This window comes from Fusarium oxysporum, chromosome 2, assembly GCF_000149955.1.
Source record: "Fusarium oxysporum f. sp. lycopersici 4287 chromosome 2, whole genome shotgun sequence".
Lineage (NCBI taxonomy): Eukaryota > Fungi > Ascomycota > Sordariomycetes > Hypocreales > Nectriaceae > Fusarium > Fusarium oxysporum.
This window is the reverse complement of record NC_030987.1, coordinates 4,215,686-4,229,340: the sequence shown is the minus strand read 5'-3', so window position 1 is coordinate 4,229,340 and position 13,655 is coordinate 4,215,686. Positions and strand designations below refer to the sequence as shown.

Below are 13,655 nucleotides of genomic sequence, written 5' to 3'. Positions count from 1 at the left end.
CCCCCGAAATCTCCGCCTCAAGGGTTTATCCACTAAAGCTGGGGTCGCAATGCAAGAAATTACCGGGTCTCGAACCCCTCCACCGGATAAAGACTTAGCCACCTCGGTCCCGGGTAATGGATAAACAGGACCTTCACCCCATGATGTAAGTCGCATGGAAATTGCCTTATCATTTTGCGAATGGGTGTCCTCTTAAACGATTAGCATGGCTTGGCTGGGTTCGGCTGGTACCGCCTCGTGACGGCTTTTTGTATGACGATGGATAAGGTCGAGATGGGAAAACGGGGGTGGTATTGGATGAATGATTGCTTTATCATCGAGTCTCGATCAGGGGGATTTCTCCGCTTTGTAGATTCTATATCAAGTTGCCACAGCATCAGCGGTGGTTTGTCTCTTTAGTTATCTCAGTATTGTATCTATCGCTGTTCATATAAGCATTCTATCATCGAGTGTCATTCACCATATCATTGTAGTCACTCTTCATCAACTCATCACATTGACGGCTTCACTATATCGACAAAACACTATCGTCTGATCGCAGCTATGGCTCACAAACCAAGCATATGCACAATGTCCCTAGGCCGTTGTTTCGCAGGCCACTCCCTCCCCCACAAACTCGACATGGCCGCCAAATACGGCTTCCAAGGCATAGAAGTCTTCTACGAAGACCTTGTCGACCTCGCAAAGTCCCTCCCCGGCGGCGACACACCCACCAACCAAATCACCGCCGCCCGCACAATCCGCGACCTCTGCGCCGCCCGCTCCCTCACCATCATCTGTCTCCAGCCCTTCATGCACTTTGGCGGCTTGCTCAACCGCGAGGCACAAGCACAACAATTTGAGGAGTTGAAGTTGTGGTTTGAGCTATGTCACGCTCTTGAAACAGATCTTATCTTGTTCCCTAGTAGCTTCTTACCAGAGGAGCAACTTACGGATGATATGGGTGTTATAGCCGCTGACTTTACGGTGGCTGCTGATATGGGGCTGGAGCAACAGCCGCCGATTAAGTTTGCTTTTGAGGCGTTGTGTTGGGGAACGAGGATTAACAAGTGGGAGCAAAGTTGGGATATAATCCAGCGTGTTAACCGTGAGAATTTCGGTATTTGCCTGGATAGTTATAACATCCTCGGTCGAATCTACGCCGACCCTGCAGCCGTAGACGGCAAGACAAAGGACTGCGAGAGCGTTACCAAGGAGTCCATCAAGAGGATCCTCACAGACATCGACGTCAGCAAAGTCTTTCTGGTGCAGGTGGCTGACGGCGAGAAACTCAGTTCGCCCTTGAACGAGAGCCATCCGTTTTACAACGCGGAGCAACCTTCGCGGATGAGCTGGTCGAGAAACGCAAGGTTATTTTACGGGGAGAGTTCATATAATGCTTATCTTCCGTGTAAGCAATTACTGAGGGCTGTTGTGCAGGGGTTGGGGTTTGAAGGGTGGTTGAGCTTTGAGGTGTTTAATAGGAGGTTTTGTGATAAGGATCAGATTGTGCCGGAGGAGACGGCCAAGAGGGCGGCTGAGTCGTGGGAGAAGATGAAGATTGAGCTGGGGTTGAGAACGGCGGATGATGTCCAGCCAAGATTGCAGGCCATGCTGTAACTAGTTTTCTGTTTTGTTTAAGTTATTATAATACCACAAGAATGTATTGTTACTATCATCTACCGTCTTTATTTGCTCACTGAACACTCGATCACAACTTTAAAACCACTCAATCCCATGATCAGACTTGGTCTGTAAGCAAACAATTTTGAACGTTCATTTTCTGATGTTTAATAATGCAATGATGTGATAATATTTATAGCTTCGTCCTCAACTTCAAGTGCTTAACTGCATACTCAATCGCAGCACTGTACCCAAAAACTCCCAACCCACAAATAACTGCCTCCGCCTTATCACACAGATAACTATGATGTCTAAAAGTCTCCCTCGCATGAACATTCGTGATGTGCACCTCCACAAACGGGATATCAACTCCCACCAGTGCGTCTCTTATCGCTACACTGGTATGCGTGTAAGCACCAGCGTTAATGATGATCGCATCGACGTTTCCTCGCGCTTCATGAATGCGGTCGACTATGGCGCCTTCGCTGTTGGCTTGGAAGGATACTAGGCTGGAGGAGAGTGATTCTGCTTGGGCTGAGGCGGAGGATTCGACGTCGGAGAGCGTGGTTGAGCCGTAGATGTGAGGCTCGCGTGTGCCGAGGAGATTGAGGTTTGGGCCGTTGATGAGGAGGAGACGACGAGACATGATTGCTTGTGTATGTCAATGTCAATTGAGTTATTGTGTTGTTTACTGAGTATCTCTCGTTGAGTATCACTTTATCAATGATCTCTCGCAAAAGTAAAACTCCGCCAATTCCCCAGCTTTTCCCATCTCCCCATCCCCAAACTCTCGGCATCCCCCGCGCCCGGTTAAGCCTTCATCCCTTCCCCTCTGCCCCTCCCCACACTAACACATGTTCCCCACAGCGCATCATAATCCGTACCGCGGAAAACACTCAATCAACGGTTTCATACGGCATTTGCTACGGACAAAACAGTTACAAGACCACTGTTTGGCTTTTATCCTTTTTCTGCGTCTTCTGGAAAAACAATAGTTTCAAACAATAATGGAGCAGCACGAATTGAACGACATTTACGCTTTTGCCGTGCAGCTCGGCAAGGATGCCGGTGACATGCTCATGGCGGCTGCTCAGCGCCGGATCGATGGGAATGGGGAGTCTTCGAGTGCTGTTTCGTATGTTGAGAAAGAGAACTCGGTAGATATCGTGACAAAGACAGACAATGGTATTCCCTCTTTGTATCCTGCTGTTCATGGTTTTGGTCACTGACTGTCTAGATGTTGAGAACTTTATTCGCACAACTGTTCTCAGTAAATATCCCGATCATGGGTATGTCTTACCCCTCGTCTTATCATGGCCCTCACTAACGATGTCAGATTCCTCGGGGAAGAGTCCTACTCTGCTGGTGCTTCGCGAACATATCTCGTTGAAGACAAACCGACATGGGTAGTTGATCCTCTCGATGGCACCGTCAACTTCACACATCTCTTCCCCATGTTCTGCGTGTCAATCGCTCTAGTGGTCAAGGGTGTTCCAGTCATTGGCGTCATCAACGCACCCTTCCTACGCCAATTCTTCTCATCATGCACAGGACGAGGTGCATGGCTCAATGAGACACAGCGACTACCGTTGATTAGAAACCCGATTCCTCCGATGCCTGCTAATGCGCCTAGCGGCTGTACGTTTTCGTGTGAATGGGGCAAGGACCGTCGCGACATTCCAGATGGCAACATGTCGCGAAAGGTCGAGTCATTTGTCAACATGGCTTCGGAGAGAAATGGCAGGGGAGGAAAGGGTGGTATGGTCCATGGCATGCGAAGCTTGGGCAGCGCGACGTTGGATCTTGCGTATACCGCTATGGGATCTTTCGACATCTGGTGGGAGGGTGGATGTTGGGAATGGTATGATGATCTCACGTATTTGTCTTAACCCGGAAGCTAGTGCTAACTTTGAAAGGGACGTCGCGGCTGGTTTCGCGATTCTCGAGGAGGCTGGTGGCCTTGTAACAACCGCCAATCCTCCCAGTGACCCAGAGACTGCCGACATTACAAGAGCACATCTTGGGGGGCGGCTGTATCTGGCCATACGGTAAGCACAAGTCAACTGAATCTTGAAAAGTCACTTATTAAGATTTCATAGCCCCGCAGGTCCATCAGAAACAGAAACTGGACGACAGACACAAGAACGAACAGTGAGGGAGGTCTGGAAGCGAGTCCGAGAATTAGATTATAAGCGCCCAGGCGTATGAACAGCCTCAGCAATATGAACATAATAAACATATAGAACATCATTCGATGAGTACAGCATGATTGCCCATCCATATGCGCCCGAGATTGGTGGCGGAATAATTTACCTCCCAATTACATGTTGTCAACTTCCTCCATGCGGGCAACAAAATCTTCTTGTAAAAGCTGTAAGTAACCTGGAAGTGCCTCCTTGCTTCCAGAATCCTTGGCCCGTCTCAATGCATTTTGTAAGTTGAGAATGAGCTTTCTACGAGCTACAAGCCGAGTTGACTCTGAGCTACGCTTGGTCGTTTCTCGTCTTCGCCTGATGTCCTTGGCCACCTCTTCGGCTTTGTCAATGAAGGACTGAGGGAGCCCGATCGCACGTGCCAAATTGATGCCGTAGTGTTCTTCGCCCCTGGTGGCACCAGAGGTCGCCTTGTAAAGCATTGTGATATGCGGCAGCCCATCTTCAGTTGTAGAGGTAGTGGCCGCGAGGTGCAGGTTGAGAATACCCGGGCGATCCGCAAGAACCTTTGTTAGATCAATGTAATGGGTAGCAAACCAGACAGATGCTCTGCTTTGAATCAATGCTTCAGACATTGCAATCGCAATTGCTAGGCCATCTCGGTTGCTTGTGGCCCGGCCCAGCTCGTCAATCACAGCGAGACTCTTATCGTCAATGTTCCTCAGGATAAAGGACATTTCTCGCATTTCAACAGAAAAGGTCGAAAGGTTACTCTCAATGTTGTCGTCAAGCGAAACTCGAGCAAATATGCTGTGGATGATGGAGAAAGCGGCATACTCGGCAGGCACAAACGATCCGATTTGCGCCATGATCTGAAGCAATGCGACCGCCCGTATGTAGGTGCTTTTCCCACTCATATTACAGCCCGTCACGATGTGGAAGCAATATTGCTCTGTGGAGTAATAATCATTGGGTACAAAGCTGCCGTTCATGGTCTATATCAGTCAGTCAGTGTGTATCAGTAGTGGCTTCTCGCACTCACTTTATCGAGGACAGGGTGTCTCGCTGCTTTCAATGCGAGCGTCGTGCTGAGATCTGGCTTCACGTAGTCCCGGGTAGTTGCAAGCTGCGCAAATGAAGAGATCATGTCGACAAGCGCAACCGATTCGCAGACGCGGAACAAGTGTGGGACATCAGAACGTAGTTCTTTCAGCAAGTCTTGTACAACCTTGTCGCTTCGAATGACAACCTCATTGGAGGTATCGGACAACCTCAGATTGAGCTTGACCAAGTCAAGTGTTTGGCATTCAATCTTGTCCTTCTTTCGCACCACATTGATCAACAGATCCGGAAGGGGACGGTCATCGAAGTCTGCCGCTCGCAGCCTTAGCCAATACTTGCGCCCATTATCGTATCGGAGGTCAGCATCAAGTCCGTGTACCTCTAGATCCTATTAGTAACATATTACACAAAAGACATGTTTAGTACCATTCAAAACATCGATGTGCTGGTGGATATCTTCGGTGAGCTCTTTGTATGTCTGGCGAGCAACATCAAGCATTCCGTTGATGCCCGCTTTGACAGCAAAGGTTCTCTGATTTCGAAGATCTAGCGCAGACTTCATGTAAGTAACGTCCGCTTCAATTGTCTGTTGGATCGTATTGAGACTGTGGCTTGTGATTTCAGGGCGACACAGCTCTCGGACCTTGGTTAGTAACACGCTGTTGGCAGGACCCAACGCCGTGTGAAGTTCGGGGATTGACTCCAGAAAGCTTTTGATCATGAGGACCTGGTTGATCTGTTCTTCTACTTGTTGGACATCGGCATTGGTTGGAACAATGATCAACTTTGGGAGTTAGTAGGATATGCATCAATTAGGTGGCCAGCTTGCCTTGGTCAGGAGCTTTTCCGTGTCATGAAAGAGCTTGAGGGCTGCTCGAGTTAGCGAGATTCTATGCTATCGCTGCAAAACTTGCCTTTACGAATCTCCAAGAACATTTCTTCATTAGTAGTCAGCTCGTCCAACGCATCATACCGAGGTGTGATGAAGAGATCTGGGCGAGTAGGTGGCTGAAGCATATTGCTACGAAGCATCCTTGAACCCATCGGGGTGCATGTATGGTTCAGTAGGCCGAAGAGAGAATCTTTAGACTTTGAGTTTCGGAGATTCTGCATGATCTCAAGCGATTGAATAGCCGAAATGTCAATCATCATGGTATCTTCTGAAGGTCGGTATTGGATGCGGAGCGAGTGCGGCACGAAGTTGATTGAGAAGTGTTGTTGAATATACTTCATTGCCTGTTCCGAGTTAGTATCTTCATCGAAGTCCCCGGATGACTTGACTTACAGCGGCAAGAGAGCTAATGGCATAGAACTTGCCCTGTGTAGCCACCTTCAAAGGTTTGATGTCATCCTTGAAAGCTAGGTTGTGTATATACTCCAGCCCTTCTGTCTCAGACCATGCTGACCGCTCCATTGCGTCGATTTGGGTTTCAGGAAGGAGGTCTTGTATAAGAGAAAAGAGGGTGCTGGGGTTGTTTGGTGGACAGGCAGTAGTCATGAAGATAATGCGTGAGGGTGCAGACAGCTGGATCTTGTGAATTGTTTTGACATATGATTGATTGTCACATATTTGACTGATGACAGCCTCCCCAAGAGAAACATTAACAAATGCGATTCCGACTGCAGGAGAAACTCCACGAGCCTCGCTCACTGCGCATACAATGGTCTGCGCTTCGCTGAACCCTAGTATTGATGAGGCGGTTCCATTGCGAGACTTCCTTCCAGATGCAGTACCAGGTCTCGATCCAGGACGTACAGTAGAAGGTCTTGAGATGTTAGGTCTTGTGCTATTCCATGAGTGATCGTATCCAGAGTATTCGCTTAGACTGGTCTGTGGTCGCCTGGGAGCCAAGGAGCTCCGGGCTGCAGTGTGGTCAAGATGTGCTTGGCTATCGCTGCTCTGGAAGTAACTCGAAGACGAGCGACTGGCAGTTCTAGATGGCATGGAGCGGAATCGCTCTGTATTCACATCCATGTTGCGATCGATCCGCTGTGGTCAGCAAAGGGTAATGTCTAGATGGGTGTAGACAGGAAGTGCGGTGATCTTTTTGTGATTTAGAGTAAAAATTGGAAAAATCACTTGGAAAAAATGTGTTGCGTAGAACTGGCGGTACCTTCCTGCGTTGGTGGTGAGGAACCTCAAGACCCTGAGCGAGTTTTGGGAAGGAGCAGCCAGGGAAAGCACCATCATGCCGGATATCGAGTAACTGCACGAGAAATCGTTGATACTTCATCTACGCACTATCTATAACTTTGTATTCTCATGTTGACATTACTCGTGACTTCTTTCAAGGCAATGTAGTGCTCATCTAAAGTAACAAGAAATTGTGAAAATCCCGAGTTTATGGCAAAGGCAAGCCAGAGTGGCCCCAAGAAGCTAGCCCTCACAATTCCAAGATTCGGGACCTGGGGTGTAGGCCCCAAGTATTTGCTGACGATGTGTAACAGAGCAGGCATGATGAAAGAGAATAAGGCCAAGTTGACAAGAGCTACTTCGCTAATGAGAGTATTTGTCTGGTTCGCGTATTAGTCTAGGCGTTAAATTCGTGTGCTGCCAAACTTGTCCTCGAAAGCTTCCAATCAAAACGAGAGGATGCATACTGTACCAGAGCGCGGAGTGAGATGCCTCGAAAGTTGCTGATAAGAAATCCTACCGCCTCCAGGCACATATTGTGACACGAGGGTATGAAGCGGAGAAGATGGATTTGATCGAAGGACGCATGGAGAACTTCCCACAGGATACTATGACCTTGCTCCTGCGACGTTGGCGGGTCTTCACTTGAGTCAATGGTCGCCGGGGATGGGACTATATGATCCTTTGGCATAATCAAAAGGAGCGGAAAGGTCAACAATAGCAAGACATAGCTCATGAGGAAGGGAAGCCTTGGTGAAATGTCAGCAGCAGCGGAAGCAACCAGAGGGCCTACCAACTCACTAAGGATGAAACACGAGTAGAAGTAGTAGAGGCCTCGAGTCCTATAAACGTAAGCTCTCCCTTCTGGTCATTCAAGGGCTGAAGGTTACCTTGTCTCCTCGGTGCATGTTTTTGTAATCATAGCAACAAGTTACATCTCTGCCGCGTATCTTTCTCCTCTCACGATTAGGAATAGAGCAGAAGCCCACACCAGTTTAATGGGGAGTACAGAACTAGTAACTATTACGCTGTCAGCCCCAGGATACTGTGCATGCCTACAATTGAATGCTTACAAACGATGAGAGTCCAAGTGAGGCTCATCAAGATGCCCGCCAAAACAACCATGAACACACCCCGTTGACCTCGATAATCAGCTGTGCGACGAATGGGCAGCGCAACAATGATGGCTGCCAGGAACATCAGGGTCAAATCTATCATACGAACATGTTACCTACCAGAGAATGTCTGACCCGAGCAGAGGTGCATCTTCTAGCTCTATAACTACACCAAATTAATAAATGAATAATAAAATAGAGCAAGCCAACCAGAAGTAGTTTCCGCTGGAGCCTGACCCTGAGCATGAGTGTAATGGATGCTGTTGTAAATTGAGGTTTGAGTGGTCTCGTATGTCTAAGATCAAGTTACCGAAACAGGAAGTCAGAATGAAATAAGCACGTTCCAATTAATGTGAGCAGTAGACTTTTTAACACTTCTCTTCAATGATGAATGAGGATGAGGCTTTCTAGACGCAAGGTACCACTACAGATAGAAGACAGTGTAGCCAGTCGTTGATGAATTAAACGATTCGTGATGCTCTTAGCTTGTGCAAGTCCACTCTTGTCCCGTGCTACTATCTTTTGCTCCAGACCTCCTTGGAATACATTTCATTATGCCGGAGGAACGACCTCGATGGCTTCAGGTATCACGAAACCTTGGCTAGCTACATCTAAACTGTCTTATCCTCAGTGCATTGCCGTCCACAGCAAAGCCAATATGGGACTGCTATCCTTGTCCACTACTTGCGCCCTTTCTTTCATACAGCGCCTTAAATAGGTATCTATTGGTCAGTATTCGCAGCTTCCTCTTAGGGAGGGTGGCATCGCTCAATCAGGGAGAGCGGCCCGTCGAACGAAGCTGGCAATGTTCTTTGTATCAGTGCTCCTCAACACCTCGGCCTTTGGGATGCACGTCAAAGAATCAGATGGTAGCAAGACTCTTTCGTAACATGGGTTCATGGTGGTGGTCGTGGTGATATTGATAGCCACCTATGGCACCTTACTTTGGTGCAGGACATGAGATCAGACAAGGATGATTAGAGTAGAGTAGTCTGGGCGATCAAAAAGGCCGAATGGCCTATAAGCATCCAGACTGGCCGCTACATGTACCCTGTGGCCGATAACGCGAGGAGTGTCGGTTCAACGCCCAGTGATAGCTTTACGACATTTGGGATGAGACAAAGAGCACTTCGATAGCTTTATAAATCAGTTTAGATAGGTTTTTAATAATTTATAAAAGCAGCACTTCGATCGGTAACGTCATCTAGAAAACTATGATGGCTTCCGTAAGGAACAGGACTACATTAAACTTGCTTTCAGATTCTTATGTATGATTATTTGGACACCATCACAGGCGAGATTTATCAACCTTGGAAGATCCATAAGTAGCTGCCCAGGGTTCATAGTCCTCCAAAGCCATTACACGTTGCATCTGTCGTCGTCTCAGACCAATATTTCCTCCATCAAACAACGGATAGCACATAACCTCATTCAACAACCTAGGGAAAGACATGTCCTTTGCATATGACTTCATGCCAACAGCCTTCATAGCATCGATGACACACTCAACAGCAACATCGGTAGTGTAGATCTTGGTTTGCATAGCCATCTCGAGCTTGACCTTCCATTCAAGAGCCTCATCCTCAAGGGTGGTCACTGCCTTCCACACTAGAAGACGACTAGTCTCAAGACGAATCTTGCAGTCGATGAGCTTATCAGCTACACTCTGATGCTCTATGATAGGCTTGAAGCCACCGCGAGTGTCTGACTTGGCAAAGGCGAGAGCTTCTTCGAATGCGGCGCGGGCAGTTCCTATCGCCATGGCGCCAACAAGAGCAGCTGACATGGCAAAGGCTGTCTCGACTAGACCTTGAGCTTTGAGACCAGGGGTGCAAAGAAGGTTCTCATGAGGAACACGGAACTCCGTGAAGCGAGTGTGAGGACCAGAGGTGGTGATATGGCCTGCAAGTTCAGGTTCACCCAGGATCTGATAGGCGTCCTTCTTGTTATTGGCGATGGTCTCTCGAGTTACCAATAGCACAGCAATTTGGGTTGCTGGATCGACGTTGGGATCTTGGGGCTTGGATGGATCGTCTGAGACTCTGCAGACGACGCATGCAAGATCAGCCCCTTTATAGTCCCAGCCACCACTGTTGGAGGGCCAGAGCTAAACATGTGTAAGTATATCCTCGAGTGTTTGGGGATGACGTGTACAAACCTTTTCACCATTGATGATCCACTCATTTCCAACCTTTCTAACTGTCGTCTGAAGACCTGGTCCGCCCTTCTGTAGCCAATTCGCCGTTCCATTGGGCTCAGAGTGCATCAAACTGGCCAGAGGTTCACCCTCGCCGGAAATAAAAGGCTTCAACAACTTCTCCTGCAGGGAAGGCGAATCGCAAAGAATCACGGGCATCAGACCAAGTGCAGTAGCAACAATGGTGATTGAAGTAGCTGGTTCAACTGCAAAGAGCTCCTCAAGGATAATGCTCTCGTGAACTAGACTCTCCATAGTTCCACCAAGAGGAATGGGAACTTGAGCTTTGATCAAGCCATGACGAACAGCCTCCCTATAAAAGGGTCTGGTAGCTTGAAAGCGAGAGAGCTGGTCTTTCTGGGTGCTGTACTCTGCTGAGGCTTTGGTAAGGACAGTGTTTGCGAAGGCCTGAGCATGTCGTCGGGCTTCGAGTTGAGAGGGAGAAAGTTTGAAGTCAACCATTGTTTACAAGCACTGGAAAGTGTAATTAAGAGAATACTGAGTAGTTATGTATCACGAACAAATTTCTCTCCAGATGTAGAGACTCTTGTCAGTTTATATAACAATTCCTCTATAACAGCCTCTTATCAATATACCCTGTACCTGACAATGTGAAGCTGGTTAACTGTTACCCGACCACTTCCCCCGCTCGTGGATGGGCTGATCATATCTTGCTATCATGTAGAATTGAAGCTAGCAATGGTAGATGCGAACTAGTATTCTGAAGATCAGGGATAATCTGGGGTAGTTGGTGTTTGGAATCCGGGGCAGATTGGATAACTGCTACCCGGACCCAGACGTTTCAGGAAACTCTGTTTATCAGCTTTACCCGTATCAGGGAAAATGATCTACTGCTGTTGGGTAGGCAATGACCTGATTGCCAAATGACCTGAGCCTGCCAGCCGACAGCTTGTGATAGAAAAGCAATCTCGAGGTATTATTAGACTAAGGGAAGTTTGCATTTTACCTAGCTATATAATTAAATACATCAGGGAATAAAGAAAGCAGGAAGAATTACCTAACTTAGGTACGCAGGCAAGAGGGATAGAAGAAAACATAAGGTAATTTATCATCAGGGTTTAAATGATAAACATATATAGCAGGTTTGCAATGACTCTAGTGCCTACGGGCGAAGGCCTCTGCACTGAAATGGTCTATCGGAACAAAAGTTCAAATACTTTTTTGCCCTCACATACATAAACCTGAAGGTCACAAGCTCGAACCATTATCCTGTTGGTTTTTCTTTTACCTTGCTCATTCTATTTCCCCATAATCTAACAAGCGTGCAAGTGTCGTTCTTTGGCATCTCATTGATTTGACGCTTTCACCGCATGAATCCCCGACCATGCCTAAATAAGTCATGTATGTCGTTCATTGCTGTACTGGCATGTCCATACCTCAGTCCGACAGAAGATGCGATCGAAGAAATAGGTACCTTATTTTGGAAATTATGCTTTACTCTTGCTTTGTTAATAAGATTCCGTTGAAACTTCACGGATTACCTTAGTCCACCCCTATTCGCCGTTGAGCTACAACCTGTGCCGCCGGGCCGTTGGCTACTAAATCATCGTTTGTGTAATCCTTGCTATAGTCCATCACAACCAGTAAGGTTTTATCTCTTTCCAATTCACCTGAGCATTGGTATCTTGGTGGCCTGACGACCTTGAGCTCCATCGTTTTCTACTTCCAACATCTTTTTGCATCATCTCCAGCAAATTGATAGTGAATCTCAATATCTCAACTCTCTGATCCTTGACATGTCGAATACTTCTATCAGGGGCAAGTCCAAGACTTCAGTACAGTACCTGCCTGGCTAGGCCTACCTTGCCTGCCTCACCTTGCGTTTTCAGTTTCTCTGCTGTACCTAAGGTAGATAGTTACCTCAGGTTAAGGAAGGCACATCACGATATCTGCATTTCTGGTGGCCACCCAAGAATGCGGTGCTGGCGGCAAGAGCACCCCGACCAGTGCCCCAAGATTGCCGAACGCTACTGGTCCTCCGTTCACTGCTGCCTTTGAAAACAATTCCCTCTGCTTCTCAAGGAAAGAGAGCGCTCAAACGAGGCGTGGTTCATCTACTTCTTGCCAAATATGGTGGGCTTCTACCCATCAGGCAGTCGCTCCCGGAGTATTGTGGCCTTCAAGCACCTGAGGCAGAACCTGAATGCCCGCCATTATAAAACCGCTCCATCCCTCATATTTCTTCCTCTTCTTTTCTTTTCTCTTCAGTATAGGGGTCTATACTCGGGCTAGCCTGGGGGTTTAACTTTTTTGTTTCGGCTTTATATAGACCTGCTTGCTCGAGCTGGTCGTGGGTAAGGGTTTGGCTTGCGCTGCGGCGGGGTCATTCCATGTGTACACTTTTTGGAACTCAAGGGATGCTTCTGGTATTACACTGCCTCCAGAGAGCGTCCCGATCTCTTTTTTTCATTGTGTTCTCGGTCTTGCACTGGGGCATGAAGAAGAAACTTGCTTGGCGTTGACATACAGGGAGGCTAATAGCAGTACAGGATGATATGAATATCTCGTTACCATTCATACCTCGCTAACCACTATCTGGCCAAGTAATGGCCCAGCGGGCCTGAAGAAAATGGTGACCCTGAAGCCCCAGCCAAGAAGTGCAACGTCGATTCAAAGACCGTTAAAAGTAAGCCAGTTCTAGTGTGGTCTTCTCTCGCATAGTCTAGACTGGATATCCCCGTTACGATCGAAAGCAAAGAACATGCCGATATTATGGCACTTTAGTGAGAGGCCTCCAGGTATAGCTAGTCGTCGGCGTCGTGAAGCTCGGTTGGGTTATTCGCGACGGGGTTTTTTCCCTCAGAGGGCCAGCGGCTCGACAAAGCTGTCTCGGCCTCGGATCGTGATTTGGAGATGGTAACCAGAATGGTCATTAGGAATCGTACAGGCTCTAGCGTCCAGGTGTTGATAAGGATGTTGTAGAGCAGGAAGATTTCTGACTCTTCTGGCTTGCAGCTAAGAAGTCGACCGTGATCGGAGTTGCTAGACAGGCCGAGGAAGATGCATTGAAAGAGAAGGTCGATTTTATAGCACCCTCATAAGAAATCAGCATAGGAGTTTCTGGCATCAGGAGCAAGGATTAACCCTCAGGAAAGGTCATACCAAAGGCTGCAGGTTGCAAGTCTAGGATAGGCTTCGCTGTTAGTCTCAGCAGACTTTTAAAAGATCACTTAAAATCCATGCATTCACGAATCCTAAGACTCGACATTGTATCATAGGTTCTCAGGGATAATCTGGGGTAGTGGGTGTTTAGAATCCGGGGCAGATTGGATAATTGTTACCCGGACCTAGCTTGACACTTCAGTCCACTCACTTTATCACCTTTATCCGTATCAAAGAAATTGATCTGCTATCATTGGATATATTAGTAT

General features: G+C 47.7%; 6 protein-coding genes across 6 annotated transcripts; 2 read left to right on the top strand and 4 right to left on the bottom strand.

The window, feature by feature from the left end:
- Positions 1-361: 361 nt before the first annotated feature.
- On the top strand, positions 362-1,636 carry FOXG_08707 (4-hydroxyphenylpyruvate dioxygenase). Its single transcript, XM_018387731.1, has one exon. It carries the CDS (start codon positions 544-546, stop codon positions 1,597-1,599), a length of 1,056 nt encoding a protein of 351 aa, XP_018245632.1. The 5' UTR covers positions 362-543; the 3' UTR covers positions 1,600-1,636.
- Positions 1,637-1,646: 10 nt separating this feature from the next.
- Positions 1,647-2,371, bottom strand: FOXG_08706 (catabolic 3-dehydroquinase 2). The gene has a single exon (XM_018387730.1). The coding sequence runs from the start codon at positions 2,246-2,248 to the stop codon at positions 1,796-1,798; it is 453 nt and encodes a 150-aa protein (XP_018245631.1). The 5' UTR covers positions 2,249-2,371; the 3' UTR covers positions 1,647-1,795.
- A 68-nt stretch (positions 2,372-2,439) lies between these two features.
- FOXG_08705 (protein QA-X) lies at positions 2,440-3,877 on the top strand. Its single transcript, XM_018387729.1, has 5 exons — positions 2,440-2,787; positions 2,840-2,891; positions 2,939-3,463; positions 3,519-3,650; positions 3,702-3,877. Exons 1-5 carry the CDS (start codon positions 2,610-2,612, stop codon positions 3,808-3,810), a joined length of 996 nt encoding a protein of 331 aa, XP_018245630.1. The 5' UTR covers positions 2,440-2,609; the 3' UTR covers positions 3,811-3,877.
- A 45-nt stretch (positions 3,878-3,922) lies between these two features.
- FOXG_08704 (uncharacterized protein) lies at positions 3,923-6,792 on the bottom strand (the record flags this gene model as incomplete). The annotated part of the gene is made up of 5 exons (XM_018387728.1): positions 3,923-4,528; positions 4,798-5,205; positions 5,461-5,601; positions 6,103-6,348; positions 6,574-6,792. 5 exons carry the CDS (start codon positions 6,790-6,792, stop codon positions 3,923-3,925), a joined length of 1,620 nt encoding a protein of 539 aa, XP_018245629.1.
- A 2,562-nt stretch (positions 6,793-9,354) lies between these two features.
- On the bottom strand, positions 9,355-10,725 carry FOXG_08703 (uncharacterized protein; the record flags this gene model as incomplete). The annotated part of the gene is made up of 2 exons (XM_018387727.1): positions 9,355-10,173; positions 10,225-10,725. The coding sequence occupies 2 exons, from the start codon at positions 10,723-10,725 to the stop codon at positions 9,355-9,357; spliced, it is 1,320 nt and encodes a 439-aa protein (XP_018245628.1).
- Positions 10,726-13,028: 2,303 nt separating this feature from the next.
- Positions 13,029-13,492, bottom strand: FOXG_19859 (uncharacterized protein; the record flags this gene model as incomplete). The annotated part of the gene is made up of 3 exons (XM_018400142.1): positions 13,029-13,318; positions 13,369-13,422; positions 13,474-13,492. 3 exons carry the CDS (start codon positions 13,490-13,492, stop codon positions 13,029-13,031), a joined length of 363 nt encoding a protein of 120 aa, XP_018245627.1.
- Between the last annotated feature and the right edge of the window lie 163 nt (positions 13,493-13,655).